Source organism: Arachis duranensis, chromosome 2 (genome assembly GCF_000817695.3).
Source record: "Arachis duranensis cultivar V14167 chromosome 2, aradu.V14167.gnm2.J7QH, whole genome shotgun sequence".
Classification (NCBI taxonomy): Eukaryota; Viridiplantae; Streptophyta; class Magnoliopsida; order Fabales; family Fabaceae; genus Arachis; species Arachis duranensis.
The window spans coordinates 9,388,224-9,409,196 of NC_029773.3; the positions used below are offsets into that span (position 1 = coordinate 9,388,224).

The 20,973-nt window shown below is 34.3% G+C and overlaps 1 protein-coding gene and 2 pseudogenes across 1 annotated transcript; all 3 read left to right on the forward strand.

Annotated features, from left to right (window-relative positions):
- Window positions 1–1,572: 1,572 nt before the first annotated feature.
- Window positions 1,573–5,964, forward strand: LOC110277592 (putative disease resistance RPP13-like protein 1; annotated as a pseudogene).
- Window positions 5,965–6,563: 599 nt separating this feature from the next.
- Window positions 6,564–7,259, forward strand: LOC127744896 (UDP-glycosyltransferase 91C1-like; annotated as a pseudogene).
- A 957-nt stretch (window positions 7,260–8,216) lies between these two features.
- On the forward strand, window positions 8,217–10,706 carry LOC107473385 (uncharacterized). Its single transcript, XM_016092944.3, has 2 exons — window positions 8,217–8,359; window positions 9,591–10,706. Exon 2 carries the CDS (start codon window positions 9,688–9,690, stop codon window positions 10,267–10,269), a length of 582 nt encoding a protein of 193 aa, XP_015948430.1. The 5' UTR covers window positions 8,217–8,359; window positions 9,591–9,687; the 3' UTR covers window positions 10,270–10,706.
- Window positions 10,707–20,973: the final 10,267 nt, after the last annotated feature.

The following is a 20,973-nucleotide window of genomic DNA, read 5'->3' on the forward strand; positions in this document are numbered from 1 at the left end:
CGTTATTTTTTTTTGTAGCGAATGTTGGGGCTGGTTGTGGGCTTGTGGCTATGACTTAAGATTATTCCTGAAGGAAATTGCCCGGTACAGTCCCATATAGTATTGTGCAGTGACATTAATGGAAGTTTGTAGCATAAAGGCAGAATGATTTTAAGTGGCAAAAAAGAATGGCAGTGGTGGCATACGCATAAACGGAAGCTAAAGAGATTAAAATTAAAGAAAAGAAGCAATAAGCATATGAAGTGTGCCCGTACTGTAGGCACAAATGTTGTTTATATTCATTTATAAAGTTAGAGTTTCTAAAGTGATGAGATTGATGAGGTAATAATGGAATTGTCGAACTCCATCTCCAATATCTCAGCAGTACTATACATTAATGGTTCACAGGGGACTTTACCCTTATCTTCGCATTCATCGTATGATTCCCCGTCAAACTCTTCCGCTTCTATTCCAATGTCCAGTGATCCTTGCTGCCCAGATTAAAGGAAAAAATTACCACACTTGTGTATGTTCATCTAAATTAGAAATAGTAGTTGAAACAATGAAAACATGCAAATTATTAAACATCATTCATACCAGAGCATAACCATCAACATCACCATCTTCGCCGATGCCATCGAAGGAGCCTTCCTCACCATGCATTGTCAATATCCGGTGCGGTTCGGCTACATGATGCCATTTTTCCCACCTCCAGATGGCCCAACTAACTCTAAACCCACCCCACCTTTGACGATGAAGATTCAATCATCAACCACCACAACAGTATGTTCCCCCTCACCATTGTTTTTTCGCTTCTGACACCACTCCGCCAATTCACTACTTCGCCAAGACACAATACCAGCCTAATTGATTTAATCTGGTTCCAACGACCTGGCGCTACAACTGGCTTTTATGAACTTCAGAAACCAACTAGCCATCGATCCTTGTTCTCAAGCTGGTCATTTACGTCAATTCACTATCAAACTCAAAAGATTTTTTTGAAATTTCGTACTTCACTACATCACAACAATAAGCTCAGCAACTTGTTCGTACCTACCATACCATGTTCCTCTCTTTTTGACTGGTACATGGGATAATTTTCCTATAGTATAATCAATTTAACTCTTTGTGCATTATGCGAATCTTAATCTAATTTCCTATATTAAATATATACTGCTAAATTGATTGGAACAGAAAACCTTCACATCGTTACAATGGAATAGGTAATAACGTTCCTATAGTATACGAAGAGTTTTAAGTATATCAAAAATATTGGTGTTCCAGTTGTTTTATCCGTTGATCTAAATTATAAAAAATACATATAATATATATTAATTGAAATCAAGTTAAAACAACTGGAACACTAGTGTTTTCGGTATATTTGAAAGTTTTCCTATAGTATATTATTAGTATCCAGTTATCCACAAAAACACGGAAACATAAAACTTGCAAAGAAAGAATTAAAAAAGAAGACTTAGAGCAAAGCCAATTAAAAAAGAATTAAAGTGCAGTGAATTTTCGGAGACCGATACTATAACAGTATAGAGTATACACACCTCCTTATACACTTGTTTGAGAAAATTCCCGTGTTATTGTTCACTACCCTGCAATCTTTGTTCTCTTATCTTTTCTGAAAATCCATTCATTTTGGGCTGTTGTTGTTGAGATCATATCATGGCTGGTGCACTTATTGGTGGAGCTTTTCTTTCTGGCTTCATTAACGTTGTTTTTGACAGGTTCCTTACAAAAGATTCGGTCAACCTGATCTTGGGCAAGAAGCTCGGTTCTGACTTGGTTGAGAGGCTGAAGATTTCTCTGCATGCTGCTGAAGCTCTGGTTGGTGATGCTGAGTACAAGCAACTGGACAACCCATCTGTGAAGGATTGGCTCAACTGTCTAAGGGATGCTGTTTACATGGCTGATGACTTGCTGAACGTTGTCCTCATGAAAGCCGCCACTCCAAAGGAGGTACGTTCTTTCTGGCCCATTAGCTTCCTCAACCCAGATAGGGACATGGTAGATAAGATGGAAGGGGTGGTTAGAAGGATAGAATTTCTTGAAAAACAAAAGGATTTCCTTGGTCTGAAAGTGATTCCCAAGGACAATAATTTGGCATGGAGGGGAATATATATGGCAGGGAGGATGATCAACAAGCCTTACTCAAAATAATAAGTGACAACAGTGAATCTCAGTTATCTGTGATCCCTATTGTTGGCATGGGTGGGGTTGGTAAAACAACCTTAGCTAAATGGGTGTACAGTGTCATAGAGGGATTTGATCTGAAAGCATGGATTTGCATCTCTGAAACATTTGATGTTGCTGATATTACAAAGACAATCATAGAGGAAGTTACTAGAAGTCCTTGTACTCTTCAGAGTTTAAATTCGCTTCAACTTGAATTGAAGAGAATCTTGTCGGAGAAGAAGTTTCTGATTGTTCTAGACGACGTCTGGAGCGATGATGCTGATAGCTGGAAGAAATTTAAAACTCCTTTCCATGGTGGGGCTAAGGGAAGTACAATTCTTCTAACAACTCCATCAAAGAGGTTGCCTTAGTAGTTCAAACCTATCCCTCTTACTTTCTTAATGAGCTGTCGGAAGACTATTGTTGGTTAGTGTTTGCAGATAATTCATGTTTTCTAAAGTCAAACGAGAATTTAACACTAGAAGAAATTGGTAGAAAAATTGTCAAGAAGTGTAAGGGGTTGCCATTAGCTGCAGAAACACTCGGGCGCTTGTTGCGAGGAAAGGAGGATGTTAAAGAATGGAATGTTGTTTTAACAAGTGACATCTGGGAATTTTCTATGAAAAATAGTAAAATTGTTCCAGCATTGTTAATAAGCTACTTCCAGCTCCCTGCCTATTTAAAGCGTTGTTTTGTTTATTGTTCGTTGTATCCCAAAGATTACGAATTTGTCAAAGATGAACTAATCTTGTTGTGGATAGCAGAAGATCTTTTAAGGCCATTGAAGAAAGGAGAAACTTTAGAAGAAGTTGGTCGGGAGTGCTTTGATGAACTAGCATCCAGACATTTTTTTAAACAACATGATCATTTCTATAAGATGCATGACCTATTGCATGACTTAGCAATTTTTCTTGCTGGAGACTTCTATTGTAGATTAGAGCTTGGTAATGTAGAAGCTATGACTACTTTGACTCGTCATTTGTCCTTTGAAAGCTTGAGTCATCTGATCTCAGAAAATTTTGGTGCCATTGAATATTTGAGGACATTCATGCGACTTAATTTCTTTTCTCATTTAGACAACAATGATGGTGTAACATTTATCTTAATGTCTAAGCTCAAATATTTGAGAGTTTTGTCATTTTCTTTATTCAAAGGACTTGATGTATTGCCTAATACAATAGGCGAATTGACTTACTTGCGTTACTTGAATCTCTCCAAGACAAGTATTAAGACGCTACCAGAATCATTGTGTGACCTGTACAATCTACAAACATTGAAGCTGGATGAGTGTTCTAGTTTGACTATGTTACCCAATGGCATGCATAGGCTTGTTAATTTGCGACATCTATGTATTTGGAGAACTTGTTTAAAAGAAATGCCAGGAGGAATGAGCAAATTGAAACAGTTGCACATTTTACACCACTTTATTGTGGGCAAGCATGAAGACAATGGAATCCAAGAGTTGGGAGGCCTTTTAAATATTCATGGATCATTTGGGATTAAGAATTTGGAGAATGTTGTGGATGTCAGACAAGCAAGGAGTGCAAGGATATTGGATAAGAAGCACATTGACCGCTTAGTGTTGAAATGGTCTTCAAGCGATGATATGGTTTCAAATACACAAACTGAAAGAGATATACTTGGCACCTTGCAACCACACTATGGATTGAAAATATTGAAAATCAAGGGATACGGAGGTACAATATTTCCAAATTGGGTTGGACATTATTCATACCAAAATATAACTGGTGTATGTTTGGAGTCTTGTAACAATTGTTGCATGTTGCCTTCACTTGGACAGCTTCCATCTCTTAAGGCTTTGCGCATTGAAGGTTTTGGTAGGCTCAAGAGTGTTGGAATGGAGTTTTACAAGAATGAAGGAGATCATCATTCTTCTCCCATTGCACCATTTCCTGCACTCGAGACATTGGAGTTTTGGAGTATGCCATGTTGGGAGGTGTGGCACTTATCTGACTCAGAAACTTTTCCTCAACTCAAGAACCTTCAAATAACAAACTGTCCAATGCTAAAGGGAGATATGCTTAATCACTTATTCTTGAGAATAGTTTCTTCCTTGTTGGATGCTTCTAAAGTTCACAAACTAGATATATCAGAAGATCATGAAGGATGGTCTCGATTGGTGTCACTTAAGGGAGATACTTTATCAATTAAGGGATGTGAAACTGTGGTGGAGTCTGCATTTAAGGCAGTTAGCATCAACCGCCTAACTTGCATACAAGAAATAAGAATTTCACATTGTTCGTTTGCTGTATCCTTTCCTGGCAACTGTTTACATAAATCTTTGCAAAAGCTGAAAAACTGGAATTCCCACAGCAACAGCAGCAGAAGTATGATTTGGTAGAGCTACAAATACACTCCAGCTGTGATTCACTGTCCTCATTATCATTGGATGCCTTTCCAAATCTGAAGACTCTCAAGATATCAGGGTGTGAGAATCTGGAATCAGTTTCAATATCACAGCCACCACACACTGCTCTTCAACATCTCTCCATCCATCAATGCCCCAAATTTGTGTCATTTACAGGAGAAGGACTGGCTGAACCCAACTTGACTCATTTCGAAGTTAACTTGTGTGACAAGTTGGAGGCATTGCCGAGTGACATGAATTCTCTTCTCCCAAATTTAGATTCTATCAACAGCCGGAAAATTTGTCGGCTGCCAGATGGTGGTTTGCCGGCTAACTTGAAGCAGCTTATTGTCAACAAACAACTGAGGGGTCTATCGTCGATGGGCAACTTCGACACCCTCACTCATCTTACCATTCAGGGTTATGTTGGTGTGAGGTCATTCCCAGAGGTAGCTTCTCTGCCTCACCTTCCCTACCTTATCACTTTGCGTCTGTATTGGTTTCCAGATCTCGAGACATTGGAGTGCAACCAGCTTCTCTGCCTCAACTCCCTCCAGAAATTAAAAATTGGATGGTGTCCAAAGCTGGAGAATATGACAGGAGAAAAGCTGCCTCCTTCTCTCTCACTATTTAAAATTAAACACTGTCCTTTGTTGGGAGAACACTTAAAGAACAAGCATCAACAACTTTGGCCCAAAATTTCCCACATCCTTACCATTAAAGTTGATGATGAACAAATTTTCTGAATAGAGATTTCTAAGTAGGTAATTTCTCTAGTCTTCATGTTTCTTCTGGTATTTTATACATGCACAAATTTCCTTTTCCTTAATGATACAAAAAAAAAGGAATCCTCACTTTATTTAGGCAACATTAAGTAGTTGAACTGAAATACCAACAAGAAAATTTGAATTTTTTCTTTCATTTATCAGGGGATCTTTCAGTTCGTAGGTGTACTTGGAGAGATATCCATTGTTGCTCTGAGAAAAGTAATTAATTAATTACTATATGTGATACTTATTAAGTATTAACATTCATATTTTTTAATAAAATTGCATTTAAAAAGGAAGATAAGAAGTACAACAAAATAAAAATTGGAAGACATGGAATATCTCTTTTTTTTTCCTAATGCAACATTTAAGAATTGTTTTATATGTATTAAACAAATGAATGAATCAAAATTACAGTTTTTACCATCTTTTGCAGGTAGCTTGTGCATAAATCAAGATTAACCCTATACATTGGTTCTATATCTTTGTTTAATTCTAAGTTCATTTTAGGTGGCAAGCTGGATTAATGTGTTGTGAACCAGAAGCTGTGTTTTCTGATTTTGGCTTCATGCTAGTATCTAAACTAGAATGAACAGGAAAGAAAACAAAAGAAAAGATGGAGAAAGTTGGAGTGACACCTATCAATGAAAAGTTTTTGTTGTTGGTATATTTTTCATTACTCTATAATTTTAATTGTTTTCTTTTTGACATAGAAACAAAATAAAATGATAGCTTGATTTTTGGAAAGAAAACCATTATAAAATGGTGTTTTTGTCTTTGATAAACTGCCTGATGGATTTGTACCTCTAAGTTCAACATTATTAGTTATTATGTTGTATGATGATAAACATTATTTTTGGAACAGATTAAATGTGTGTCATTGCCTTGATGTAACTGCATTTTTTTCCCTATTGTTTTAGAAATATTTATTGGATGACTTGGATATGCATTGCAAATTTCCAAGATTGATAGTTGAGATATTAGTGTCACTCTAAACAAGAAGAAGAAAGTGTAACAAAACATTTCTCTAAAAGAAGAAGAATAAGTGGTTTTTATTGACAGTTAATTAGGTACAAATATTTTACTTACCTTCTACTAGCTAAAAGAGACAACATAGTACCTTGAAATTGATTGGTCAATTCCTAATAATAAAGCTTGAATATTCATACACAGAAAGAAAATCTAGCATATATCTTTTTGTTTCTATATACATATATATCCATCAAAACTCATAGGATAAATACAAGAAAAAAAGAGGGAAAAAAATGTCTGAGAATGCAACTCATCATGTGGTGATGCTTCCATGGTCTGCATTTGGCCACTTGATTCCATTTTTCCAACTCTATATAGCCATAGCCAAATCAGGAATTCATGTCTCCTTCATTTCAACGCCAAAGAAGATTCAAAGGCATCCAAAACCACATTCAGATTTATCTCATTTGCTACATTTGATTGAAATTCCATTTCCACCATAAATAGAGTCATCACATCTCTCTGGTGGTGAAGCTACTGTGGACATTCCATTTGATAAAATTCAGTACCTGAAGTTGGCATGGGATCACATGCAAAATCCAGTTAAGGAATTTGTGTCTAAGTTGCAACCAGATTGGATCATTTTTTACTTTCATCCACAATGGATTGTAGAGATTGCACAAGAGCTTCATGTGAAACTCATGTACTACTCTGTTTACTCTGCTTCCACTATTGTGTTCTTCGGACCACCCGGTCCATTGAGAGCTCTAACGTCGCCAGAAGTCCTAACATCACTAGGAGAATGGGTGAATTTTCTGTCTTCGGTGGCTTTTCAGCGAAATGAGGCCATTGCGTTCTATCAAGATGATTACATAGAAAACGTGACCGAGCTAAGAGACGTCGATCAACCTCTTAATGCAAAGGCTTTGGTTGATAAGGGTCTTGCCATTGAAGTGAAAAGAAATAATGAAGATGGTTCGTTTAGTTGAGATGACACTGCCAAATGCCTTAGAGAAGCTATGGTATTGGAGGAAAGAGAGAAGGTCAGAATCAAGACAAGAGAAGTTGCTAAAGTTGTAGGAGATTTGAAGCTTCACCATGATTACATGGAAGCATTTGTCAAGTTTCTTAGGACATGATGAATCTGAGAATGGATCTTTCTATTAGCCCAAATGTTTCTTATATTGAGTGAGAGTAATGAATAAACTCTTGAGTAGTGTTTGATAAATGTTTTAAGATAGATGCAGAGATATTGAGATAATGGAGTCGCATAACAAAGTTAACAAACAAGCCCTTAATGTGGCTTGGATGTATTTAAATGTGTGACTTAAGTAGTAGATCAACTGTGTAATGAATTACCTTCAGCTGTTGATTTTGTTCTATGGTTTGAAAAATAAATTCCGCAATCTTATTAGTGATAAAAATGTCTAAAAATTACATTTGAGGAAAGCATATCTAGAATTACTTCAGCTGTCATGTAATCCAATTTGGCTAAAAATTACATTTGAGCGAAGCATATCTAGAATGATCTAGTTTTTGCAATTGAATGGTTTGGGTAGTAATCTATTGGTTTCAATTACAATTCAAAAAATGCTTTCCAGGACTTAGTTACAAGTTTCGTTACTATGAAGTTAGATATATTGTATTTTGAATGTTATTTTAAAATTTATATTAAATTATAATTATATTTTTGTGTGTTTATATATAATTTATTATTTTATTATAAAACTGTTATTTTGGTTGAATTACGGTTAAATTGGAGTGGTTTGATGATCAGTCTGCTTTTTAGTAATATTCTAAAAATTGAACCGAATTTGTTGATTCGACCGGGTTAATCGGAAATCTGGCCGGTTCGGGTAATGTGCAGCGCAAAAAATTGGTTTGAGAATCGGTCGAACTGTAGTTAATCGGCGGAACCGGCTATTTTTTTAAGATTTCCGGTTCAGCTCGTGTCGTCGTTCCTTCGACATCTCTCTGTCAGTCTCTCTCTGTCCGAGCTCTCTCTCTCTCTCTCGCTCTTTGTCCGAGGCTCCGAGCTCACTTCCCTTCGTCCATCGCCGTCACTTCCCATTCCTCCGAGCTCACGAAGGTTTTTTTTAATTATTTATTTTTAATTTCAAGTTTGATTATTTGTTTTTGACTGATCAGGTAGCTTCAAATTCAATTAAATGGTTGCCATTTTTTTGTCATCATTATCATATCACAGTTCTTGTTAGAATTTGACTGGAGATTGTTGATTTATCATATTTTTTATTTTTTTTCCTTTTTTTCCCCTCTGTTTGATTGGAATTTCGTCTTTGGTCAGGTAATTTTGTAAGGTGAGTTCTATGTGCCTAAATTGCCTAACTTGTTTTTAAAGGTAAAAAATAAAATGTTTAAAACAAAAAATAAAATATTTAAAATTTATTAAATATTATCTATTTGGCCTTTGGTAAGTTAGGGACAATCTCAAAGGCACTATAGCATTCACCATTTTGTAATTATTCAGGCACGTCAAATTTTTTTTTTCTTTCTTTCCATTAAATTTTGGAAATTGGGAACAAACTCATCAGGTGATTTCTGTTCTGTTTCAGATGTTTCTGAGAAAAGATAAGAAAAAGAAAGGTGGCTTTGATTTATCTGAAACTAAACCTTTTGCGTTGCTTTCATTCTGTTTGTTTTTTCGCTCCAATGAATGCATACAGGTAGAAGAAACTGTGTTGTGTACTTGTGTTGTCTTGACTTTCTGGTCAAAACACCCAAATTGCTGTGTGGTTCTGGTTTTGATTCACAGTTATTAAGGACTTTTTCTTATAACAAGAGAGAAAAATTGAAGATGAATTATGAAGTAGATTTGTTCCTAAACTACTTAATACTACTTATATGTAATACATGTTTGTGTGTGAGGTGTGAAGTGTGAACATGTTGATGCATTTTTCTGTCACTAAGGACACAAAAAGAGTGAGTAGTGGCATATTCTATATGTGATGAGAAGCACACCATGAAATATCATAAGCTCTAATAATATTATTGTTGTGGGGGGTTGTTAAAGATGTTTTTGTGTTTTGTTTTTTTTTATTAAAAAAATGTCTCTGAACCCCAAATATAAGATCTGAGATAACCCCTTTTGTCCAGTTTTGTAAAGAAAGAAGATATTAATATCACACAATCTTTCAAAGGATTGAGTTCCTTTCAGCTGCATCACAAGACGAAGAGGCTGGTTTGATTGTGGACTTTTAATATTAAATTATGGATAATTTATTATGTGAAATTGTGAAATTTTGAATTTTATTAGTTTAGAAATTATTGAATTTAAATATTTGAAATTATATATACAACAGAGCTTGCTAGGGTTTAAGCAACAGAAAAAGGGGAACACTGTCTCAGACAACAGATACAGAGAATCAAATCGAGAAGAAGAAGAAAACCCCTTTCACCATGGGAAGCAGGTTGGCTAGAAGGGTGGTGCAGTTTGCGAACCTTCCAATAAAGCTGCTACTGCCAACGAGCTTCACCAACATCCAAGAAATCGCACTCAAGACAATCCCATCCGCCACCAAGATCGAGATCAAGCGCGTACTCGAGTCCGTCTACGGCTTCGAAGTCGAGAGGGTTCAAACCCTAAACATGGAAGGGAAGAAGAAGAAGCGTGGTGGCCTCCTCTTCGCAAAACCCGATTACAAGAAGGCTTACGTCACTCTCAAGACCCCTCTTTCAATTGACATGAATCTTTTCCCGCTCAAAATGGTTGAAGATGCCAGGAAGCGGATGAACAAGAAGAACGTGTCAAGCGTTGTTGAGGACGAAGAAGAGGAAGAGAGGAAGAGACATTGGCTTGAAGGTGACCGGGCCGGATCGTCTGAGGCGGCACCCCGTGGGTATCGTGGTCACACGCTCTTTTGGGACCGCGGGATGGCCCGTAGGGTTCGTGGTTCAAGCCGTAGGCACCGTGATGAGGATCGTGATGGTGCTGCTAAGTTCCCTTGGAGCAACATGAGGGATGGTAGAGCTGCAAGGTAGGATAGTGAATTTTGTTGATGAATTATTGTTGTGCTTAATAAAATTATTGACTGATAATTTGAGAAGTGATTCTGGCACTATGCAGGGCTGCTATGTGTTTTTTTTAATATTTTTATTTTTTTACATGTTTTATGATTGTGATGATAGTTCATGAAATGAAAAATTTTGACCTGGCATTTGAGGTGGTAAGCTTGGATTTGAGTAGCAAAGCAAGCACAGCATAACTCCTGGTAGGGAGCAAGCTGTTATTTAATCAAAACTGAACTGAAAAGGATCAATTAGTTAGTAGCCAAAACAGAATTAGTTAGTGGTTAGTTAACAATTATGGCAGCTCAGCTGTGCACGTTGATCAAGGGAATCAATCAATCAACCATGTCATTTTCTTTTCTGTTCTAACATTGGAATAATGGTATTATATATTTATTGTTGGTCCAGTTTCTATTGTGTACTTGTTGCCATGTGTTTCTGACTGTGTCGCCGTGTTAGGTGTGTGCAACTTTGCATCCGAAAATATGGTTGCCTGGTTTTGTAAGCCTATTCAATTAGCCATCTGATGTACCAAGTGTTTGGGAGACAATAGAAAATCAGTTCAAAACAACCGAAAGTTACCTTATTTTGCATTTCTTAACTACTGCTTACTTTATCTTGCATTTCTTAATTACCATTGAAATAATTGAGTACTATTAGAGGTAATAAGTCTGTAATTATGGATGTTATATGCATGAAATTAGAAGTGTTAAGTTAAATAAAGTAATTTTGGATCATTTTCTTCCCAGCATTACCATCAGGGTAGGGGTTTTTTCCTCTAAAAGCATCTGAAATGTTATGAGGGTGAAGTACTTTACAGGTAGATATAAGGAGTAGAAAGAGACCCTAAATCAAAATTTGATTATGCTTCCTGTGGTGCAGCCAGCTTTGCTATTTTTATATTTCTAAAGCATAGTCATAGACATGCCAAGTTCTAGCAGGACATGTTCCCTTAGGGCCTTTCTCTTTAGAAATAATGTTCCAATGTATATTTTTCCCCTCCTGAATGTGACTTCGAAATAAAGGATTGGCGCATCAAGATATATCTGTTAAGGTAGTTTGATGTCCACTTGCCATTTGTTGTGGAACCGCTTAGATTGTTACTGGTTTTATGAATCATTCATATAGAGAAGGTTCTTTCCTAATTTTGTTCAGTTCTTGAGCTAGGTTCTTATCCCAACGATAGGGGAAATTTGAGGATGAAGATTTCTATGAATGTAGACTCATCTATGAATTTAGAATGACTGAATTGATTTGAAGTTGAAATGGTACAACTTGTCATATTACACCCCTGTAAGAAAATTTCCATCTGAAATTTTCATCTTGCACCTCTTCAAACTTGGGTTGAGGAATAGATGGTCCTTTGTGTTGATTTTGCTGGTTCATGTGGAAATCTTGATGGGGTTAACAATTGTGATTTGAACTATGCTTGGATATGGAAAAGTGATTAACAAATATGAACTATGTTATGCTAGGATATGTGATAAGCTTGGTTATCTTGATGATTGAGCTTTCCTTGGTTAGAAATAAGATCAATGGCTCATGTGGGTCGAGAAAGAGTGATGCAAGATATATAGCCTAGGGATACTCGAGTTTTGAGTTATGGAAGAGGGTGTACAATGGGATTTGGAAATGAGAACAAAGTGGTAGCTTGTAATGTAATTCTTCTCACACTTGAGTATTCATTCCCTTAGTATAATGCTTATATTTGGTTTTTATCATTTTGATTTTTCAAATACTTTTGTCAATACCTAAATTACTAAATTTTCAAATAAAAAGGTCTTATTTTTTTAGTGCTTGTATGTGCATCATTATTTTGATAAAAAATGATCTTTTTTTAATAAAAGATATTTTTTATTTTTTAGTGTATTTGGCAAATTTTTAGTAGAAAAAGTAAAAACACTAGAAAAATATTTTTTTTTGAAAAGTTGTAATTTACATTTTTTTTAAATGATATTTTTCTTTAAAAAAATATGTTTTTCATGTAATAAATAAACAAAAAAGTATTTTTATATTATTATATTCAAATATAATTGATAAATAAAAAGATCTTTTTGTATGAGATATTTAAAAATTTTTTACTTTTTCATAAGATTTTTTAAAAAAAGATAACCAAAAAATATTTTTTCTAGAAACTCATCCAAATAAGCCCTTAATCTGTTTGAAATAATTACATCAAAATTTTATCTTCAAAGTCTTCTTTTTGCATTCTTCATCTCTTCTAGTGTCTTAGCTCGTGAATTCTAACGGTGAGTCTTCTCTTTGTTTCTTTCACTCAAATGGTACAAAATTTCAATCTTTCATTTTTGTTAATGGCGTAACGTAAAATGTTAGTTGCATTGTTTAATGGTTTTATGTATTTTAGAATAAAATTTTGTTAAAAGATGTTATTTTAAATAATTTGATTATAATAAGTAGAAGCTATTTACTTTTGAATTATAATATATTCAGTAAATGATTAAATAAGTTTTGGAATCCTATAAAACTATTTTAAAAATGAACTGTTTTCGTCTTATATACAGATTAACTTAGAATTAATTAAGTACTTACTTTTTATTTTTGGATTAAAATCACATAAAATTAAACAAGGACTAAATCCATTTAGTTGTGATATAGTGGTAAGCTTATTGGAACCCTTAATCAACTGATGATGAGGGTTAAATGCCACATTGAACAATGGTCACCATTCTTATTTTTAAGGTTTTGAGAATCGGATTAAATGGTAAAATTAGAGGTCTAAGTTTAAAAGTTCAATTGAAAATAAATTAGATGTAATAAAATAATCTTTTTACGTTATTTTATATTAGTTAAAATATGCTTATATCATAAATGAAAAGAGATTAGTTAATGCTTTTGAGAGTAATATCTTAATTTTATTCGAAAAAAAAACCCATTAATCTAACAAGAACTAACAATTTATTTAAAAGAGTAGCTAAACAAATAATGATACTATGAACGAAATTTTCATACTGGATAACAAACTAAACTGGACACATATCTTAAAATTGTTGTTAAGTTAAAGAATCCATACATGAAGTTGATTTCATCATACAATTAATCATACATAAAATTAATACTTTTTATACTTGATAATTTAAAACATTTTAATTTCACATGTAACCAATACGATATTTGATTAATAATAAAAGATATTATACGTACACAAAAGAATTAACCATTAAATCAATCAATATATATTTATATATTTTTACATGTGATGATTTACACATTTTTAATATATTTTATATAAATAACTAAGTAGTAATTGAATTTTATTGCACATAAAGTAAGATTGGTTTAAAAAAAATTTCCATTGGACAAAAAGAATTCTCCATCATAGACTTTCTTGATATTTTAAAGTTTTTTATGTTTAATTTAAAATTTTAAAGATTGTATATTGATCATGAGTTCATGACAAATTTCTCTTTTATTCCCTAAAACAATTTCCAAAATATATTGCAGAGGTTGATGATTTAAAAGGTTCAACAAACAATAACCTCCAATGGACTATTCCATTAACATCGAATAAAATTGAAAAGAATGATTACACTACTCCTTCGGTTGGATACTATTCTAGAAATCCTCATTGGGATAGTAATCTTATTCTTCCTATGTTTTTTTTTTTTTTAATCCAAGCATTCTAAAATTGAGCCAAAATTTTTTCAGGACACTAATAAATACTCTTATTGGCGTTATGCTATAAAATTTGAAATTGTTCTGAATTTGAATCAAACTTGATCTACTATTAGATTGTTTTCTTAATATAAAACCCATTGATTATAGATAGGTATATCAGATCAAGCATCGCTTTGATAGTTATGTGGAATGTTATAAGACTCGTCTTATAATAAAATAATTCACTCAAATAGAAATGGTAGATTTTTTAGAGATTTTTTTTCAGTAATAAAGTCAGTTTCAATAAAGAGATAGCTAATTCATCAGTTAAATGTTAACAATACTTTTTTATACAAAAATTTATCTGAAGATATATATATGACCTTGTTTCCTAAATCTAGTAATCCAAATCAATATTGTAAACAGTTGAAATTACTGTATGTTACAACAATCAAATTGTATGTGGTATAAAAAATTATCCAAATTTTTACTTCTTGTGGATACTAGCACTCTCTTTGATTATAATTTTTTTTGTCAAATTTATTGGTGCTGAAATTTTTATCTTATTGGTGTATGTTAATGATATCATTTTTACAAACAACTCTATTTCTGAGAGAGCTGCCATTAAACCTATTTTAAATCAGTATTTTAAAATTAAAGATTTGAATATTCTTAAATATTTTTTGAATATTGAAATGGCTCATTCTACTCAAGAAATTTATTTATCTCAAAAAAGTGCTGTGTTGATTTATTAAAAGATTCTGGTTTGTGGGATTTCATAGACAGTTCTACAAAATTGTATTAGGACAATAGTCCTTTGCTTTCTGATCCTTTAATTTATTGTCGTCTAGTTGGCCACCTCCTCTACCTTACTACTACCCAGTCTGACATTACATACGCTACGCTATAGCTTAGTCAATTCATAGCTTCTCCTACTGAATTTTATTTTCGTGCAGCAAACTGGGTCTTGATTAAGAGAACACATCGCAAATTATATGCATTCTGGCACCAGGTCCTGTATCTTCAAATTTTTAACATTAGAAAAAATCTTACAACATTATTGTATTGCATTGTTTCAGAACAGGGTGGTGGAAGGTATAAAAGAGGAAAAAATCCCCAACTTAAATAAAAAGAAAAACCAGCTATTGTACCTACAGCTTATGCCAAAGTTAAGCAGTCTCAATTCAGATTTTTGCTAATTTTAAAGTCAGTAATAATTAACTAACTTTTTTATTTACCTTTGTTAGAGATTAGTTACCTTATTTCCCAGCCTTTGATGTTTGATGCTTATATATTTTTAATTTATTCATTTTAATTAGGATATAAAATATCTATAGAAGGATCATAGACAATTCTAGAAATAGAAGATGGATGCAATGTGATAGAATTAGTAAAGAGTATCAGAGGAATTAGAAAAGTTTTTAAATCATGCCTTTCATCATAATAATGGAGAATCAATTGCTTGTCCCCGTAAGAAATGTGTGTTACACTATTTAGTGGATCGGACAATGGCCTATGATCACCTTGTGGTTAATGGTATTATACCATCATATGACACTTGGTTTTGTCATGAAAAATTATTAAACTCACCTACCCCTATTGAAGAAACTAATTGTATAGAAAAAACTTTTAGGGATGATGATATGGTAGGAATGATAGAGGATGTTTATAATGGTTTTACTCAGAGCATAGATAATGACCCTTTAGAAACTGATGATGAGGAGCCAAATTTGGAGGAGCCAAACATACGTCAAAAAATGAATCTCATTCAGAAGTGGAAATATTTGACAAGTTACTAAAAGATGCAGATGAAGAATTATATTGGATACAAGAAATTCAGCAAGCTTTCTTTTCTATTGCAACTTTACCATCTAAAGCAATTATTCAAATGGAGCAATGAGTCTTTTAATGCATTGCTAGGATTATTAAAGGAAGTATTACCCGATGGTGAGAAGTTACCTAGTTCTTATTATAATACTAAAATGATGGTCAAGGGATTGTGCTTGAAGTATAAAATGATCTATGCTTGTCCCAACGATTGTATGCTTTTTAGAAATGAATTGGCTAATAAGAACATCAACGAATGCTCAATTTGTAGAGCTTCTAGGTGGAAAAACAATTAAAAAAATTCCTGCTAAGGTTCTAAGGTATTTTCTTCTTAAGTCAAGGTTGCAGAGACTGTTTATGTCTTCAAAAACTTCTAAATTGATGAGATGGCATCATGACGAACGCAATAAAGATGGGACTTTGCGACATCCTGCAGATTCTGAAGCGTGAAAAAATTTTGACAATTCTCATGAAGAATCTTCTAAAGATCCTCGCAATGTTCATTTAGGATTAGCTGCTAATGGATTTAATCCATATAGTAAAATGTAAAGTAAACATAGCACATGGCCAGTGATTTTAATGCCATATAACCTTTCACCGTGGCTGTGCTAAAGCAAGAGTTTTTTATTTTGTCGTTACTCATTCCTAGACCAACAGCGCCTGGAAATAATATTGATGTTTTCTTGCAACCTTTGATAGAAGAGTTAGGAATTATGGGATGTTGGGGTAGAAACCTATCATGCCTTTGATAAGAAGACATTTAATATGAAAGCAGCGCTCATGTGGATAATAAATGATTTTCCAGCATATGGTAACTTATCTGGTTGGTGCACTTATGGAGAATTTGCTTGCCCTTCTTGCAATATAACACTCATTCTATAAGGCTCACAAAAAGTTAAAAGTATTGCTACATGGGTCATCGAAGCTTCTTGAACTCTAATCATAAATATCGAAATGATGCAAGGTCTTTCGATGGGACTAAGGAATCAAGAGTTGCGCCTGATCCAATATTAGGGTCATCAATTTTGAATCAAACTAGAGGCATAAATTTTTTCCTTGGTAAGCTTGGTGAAGATGTTAGTGGAGTGATAAAAAATACATGGAGAAAGAGGAGCATTTTTATCAATCTCCCTTATTGGGAAATAAATTTGGTGCGACATAACCTTGACGTGATGCACATAGAAAAAAATGTGTGTGATAACTTGATATATACATTGTTAGGTTTGGAAAAAAATTCGAAAGATAACTTGAAGGCTTGGTTGGACTTGAAAGAGATGAATATAAGACCTAGCTTATGGCCTCAACAACAAGCTAATGGAAAGACATTTCTCCCTCCTTATTTTTCAATGTCTTCTGCCGAAAAGAAGTTGTTTTATGAAGTACTAAAAAATGTTAAGCTTCCACATGGCTATGCATTTAATATCTCTCGTTGCATTTGGAAACAGAAAATATTAAGGCTAAAATCTCATGATTGTCATGTTATAATGCAAGAACTTCTTCCACTTGCTTTACGAGGAACAGTAGATAAAAAGATGAGCTCTGTTTTGATCGAATTGTGCACATTCTTTCGAGGGATATGCTGTAAATATCTTGAAGTGAAAAAATTAACACTACTTAAGGAGAATATTACCTTAATATTGTGTGATATAGAGAAGCTCTTCTTCCCATCATTTTTCACAATTATGGTCCATTTGGTTATTCATTTAGCAACTGAAGCTAAAATTGCAGGTCCAGTCCAATATCGCTGGATGTATCCAATAGAAAGGTGCAGATAATTATATATATTAGATTTAAATTGCGGGTTCAGTCTATTTTCATATATAGTAGAATAATATTAACTTATGTTATAGGTATTTATGCACTTTAAAATCATATGTTCGAAATCAAACATATCCAGAAAGTTCTATAGCAGAGGGATATATTTCAAATGAGTGTTTAACATTTTACTCACTATATATGGAAGGTGGAGATTCAAGATTTTATTGGTCAACAAAAAATAAAATGGAGATTGAGCACAAGGCTGATCAAGAAGGATGTCTTTTTCTTCTATTGGGAAACCCTTTGGCAAAGAAGAAACATTTCTAATGGATGATAAAACATAGTTGCAAACTCATCGATATGTGCTCTTCAATTGTGCTTCTAAAGTGGTTAAAGATTATAGAAAGTGAGTGATCATCTAGCTCTCTTTATTGTTTACCACATATAACATTATTAGTGATATATATATGGATCACATGTACAGTAAACATATTAGTGAGATCAAGAGGATACATCGCAAGCGTCCCTTTCTCCACATCAACTTAATCGCTTGCATTTTAATTCATTTCATGAATGGTTCAAGGATGAAGTAAGTAAAGGATTTAATTATTATTTTTTGGTTAATATCATATTATTTTATCAAAAGTTTATAGCTTTTACATTATTTTTTGGTTAGATTAACAAGTTGGATATTACATTTAGTACCCAAAGTGATATAAGAACCCTTTCACGAGGTCCAAGTTACATTGCATGACGATTCAAAAGTTTTGATTTAAACAATGGGTATCGATTTCGAGCAAAAAAGCATGAAAAGTCCAAGGCAACACAAAATTCTGGAGTCATGGTTGTCTCAAAGGTGATTAGCTATGCAAGTGCAAGTGACAATGTTTCCAAGTCGGGAAATATCAATTATTATGAAGAATAAATGACCATTTGTACCCATGAGAGTTCAGAACGCTGACATTTGTATCCATAGTAGATGGAAACTGACTTTGTAACCATGAGAGATGGGCTCCGTGTGACAAAAATAGCCTAACTTGGGTTGGCACTTGCTTCGGGTTTGTAAGACCCTACGTGGCTCTCCGAACCTCCCAAAGTCCTGTCTACGTGGATCTGAACCTTTTTATATGAAGGTAATGCTTGAAATGAAAACCCTAGCTCATCTTCTTCCCCAATTCGAATCATACCCCCAAAATGAAATATTGGTGAAATTCAAGCGCACCCAGAGATAACTCATAACCCCAGCAATGTCACCATGCAGATTTAATTTTGATGCAAATTTTGGAAGTCGCAGCAGTTCTTCAAGTTAGAAGAAGATGAAGGAGAAGAACAAAACACAAAAAAGGAGCTGCTTTCTCATCTTTCACACTCTAAATCCCTCAATGGCTGCTGCTTCTTCTACCTTCCTCTTCCATGCATCTTTCCATTTTCCCCTCAAAACCCACCAACCCCCAGGCCCAGGCCCACCCACTTCCCTATCAAGGCCCACCCACGTCCAGCACGACATGGCTGCCCTCAAGAAGTTCGACGGCGAGTACTGGCGCAACCTCTTCGATTTCCACGTCGGTCGCACCACCTGGCCCTACGGCTCCGGCGTCTGGTCCAAGAAGGAGTGGGTGCTCCCCGAGATCGACAGCGATGATATCGTCAGTGCCTTTGAGAGAAACTCCAATCTCTTCTTTGTTCTCTCTCTTCTGTACAAAGATGGGTGCTTCGTTTGCTTAGGTTAATTGAATAATTGTATTCAGAGAAAGAGAGAGATGCTGTTAAAAATTAGAACTTTTATTTGAGAAATAAATATTACCAACACGTTCATATCTGCGTTTCTCAATCGCGGGTCCTTTTCTTCTTTATTTTTGATTTTTTGTGTTACTGATTTGTGGAGTGTCTGATTTTTTTCAAAGTTTGAATTTTTTCCATAATTGATGAAGAGGAGAATGAGTCTGGGAAAGAGATAGATAAAGATGAGGGAGACGATGATGATGTTGTTTTCCTTGAGAATTCTTACTACTTACTGGGCTGGCTTGATTGACCGGTATGAAGAGATGGTTGAGAAGTACCATCCCAGATTTGGGTGCAAAAGAGGAAGGAGAGGTGGAGAAGGTGAGGATGAATGAAGAGTGACTGGAAAGCATGAGAGTGAGGAGGGTGTCCTTGATGGGGTCAGAGATGGTGGGGAGGGAGAAGAGGATGGCTTTGTCGGCATGAAGGACGGAATGGAAGGTGAGGGAGCAAGTGTTGAGGAAGAAGGGGCCAGAGTGGGGTTTGAAGAGTGAAGAGTGGGGTTTGGAGAGAGAGAGTGTGTGAGTAAGAGAGAGAGGGGTTGAAGATAAGGGAGGGAGTGCCACGTAGGATCGGAAACCCATGAACTAAGCTCAGAACCAAGTCAGGGCACTTTTGTCACACGGAAGGCATCTATCATAGGTACAAGATTAGTTTCGAGCTTTTATGGGTACAAATATTAGCGTTTTCATCTCTCATGGGTACAAATGGTCATTTATTCTTATTATGAAAGGTTGACTGATATTATAGAGTTAAATTACTTTGAAGAATTTAAGGTTGTCTTGTTTAAATGTGACTGGGTTGACATAACCAAAGGTAGAGGAGTTACGAAAGATGATTTAGGTTTCACACTAGTGAACTTTTCACACTTAATACATACCGGTGATCAAAAGAGTGATGAACTTTTTGTATTTGCAAACCAAGCTCAACAAGTGATATTTGTGAAAGATCCTCATGATCATGAACGGTTTATCCCTAGGCTAATTAGTCCTCGAGACATATATAATATGGGAGAAAAAAAATCATGCAGTTTGAGCAATTAATGCAAAATGATAATGGTGACTTAACTTTGTTGGAGGAAATTCGTCACTTTGAGAATGGGAATAATGATTGGGTTAGAAGTGGGGTTAATGATATAGTAATTGATCAGGGACATTCACCAAATCAAATTGATCACAATTTTGAGTAAGTTAAGTAATATTTTGAGAGCTTTTACATTTTGTATTCTCATTTTCTGTATTTTTTTATTTTTATTTATTAAGTTTATATTTTTTTATTTAGAGAAGTGTACCAAGTGATTTGCATTTTTCTGCACATGCTCGTTTGGAGAGGTGTTGGTACACGCATGGAGAAGCAGATGCAGCCCTTACTTTGATATATAATTCTTACTTTGATGTTTTAAATTTTGACCTTTAAGTTTAAAGGATCTTTTATATCTTAAGATTGGTTACTTATTCTGTTTATTAATGTTAACCTAAGAAATTTATATATTATTTTACATTTTTCTTTTCTCCATCGTTAAATGACATTCATATTAGTAAGAATCTAATTTCTTTAATAAAGCTGGTATAATATAACTTGATTCACTTTACCCTTGTCTTATTATTACATGAAAGCTTTGGAAATTCATGTTAGAATCCTTGGGTTCTATTTTTTTATAATTTTTTTCCTTTTCCATAATTTATTTTTTTGTTT

Excerpts from the sequence above, each read along its gene's own strand:
- LOC107473385 (XM_016092944.3), top strand. The coding sequence starts at position 9,688 with ATGGGAAGCAGGTTGGCTAGAAGGGTGGTGCAGTTTGCGAACCTTCCA.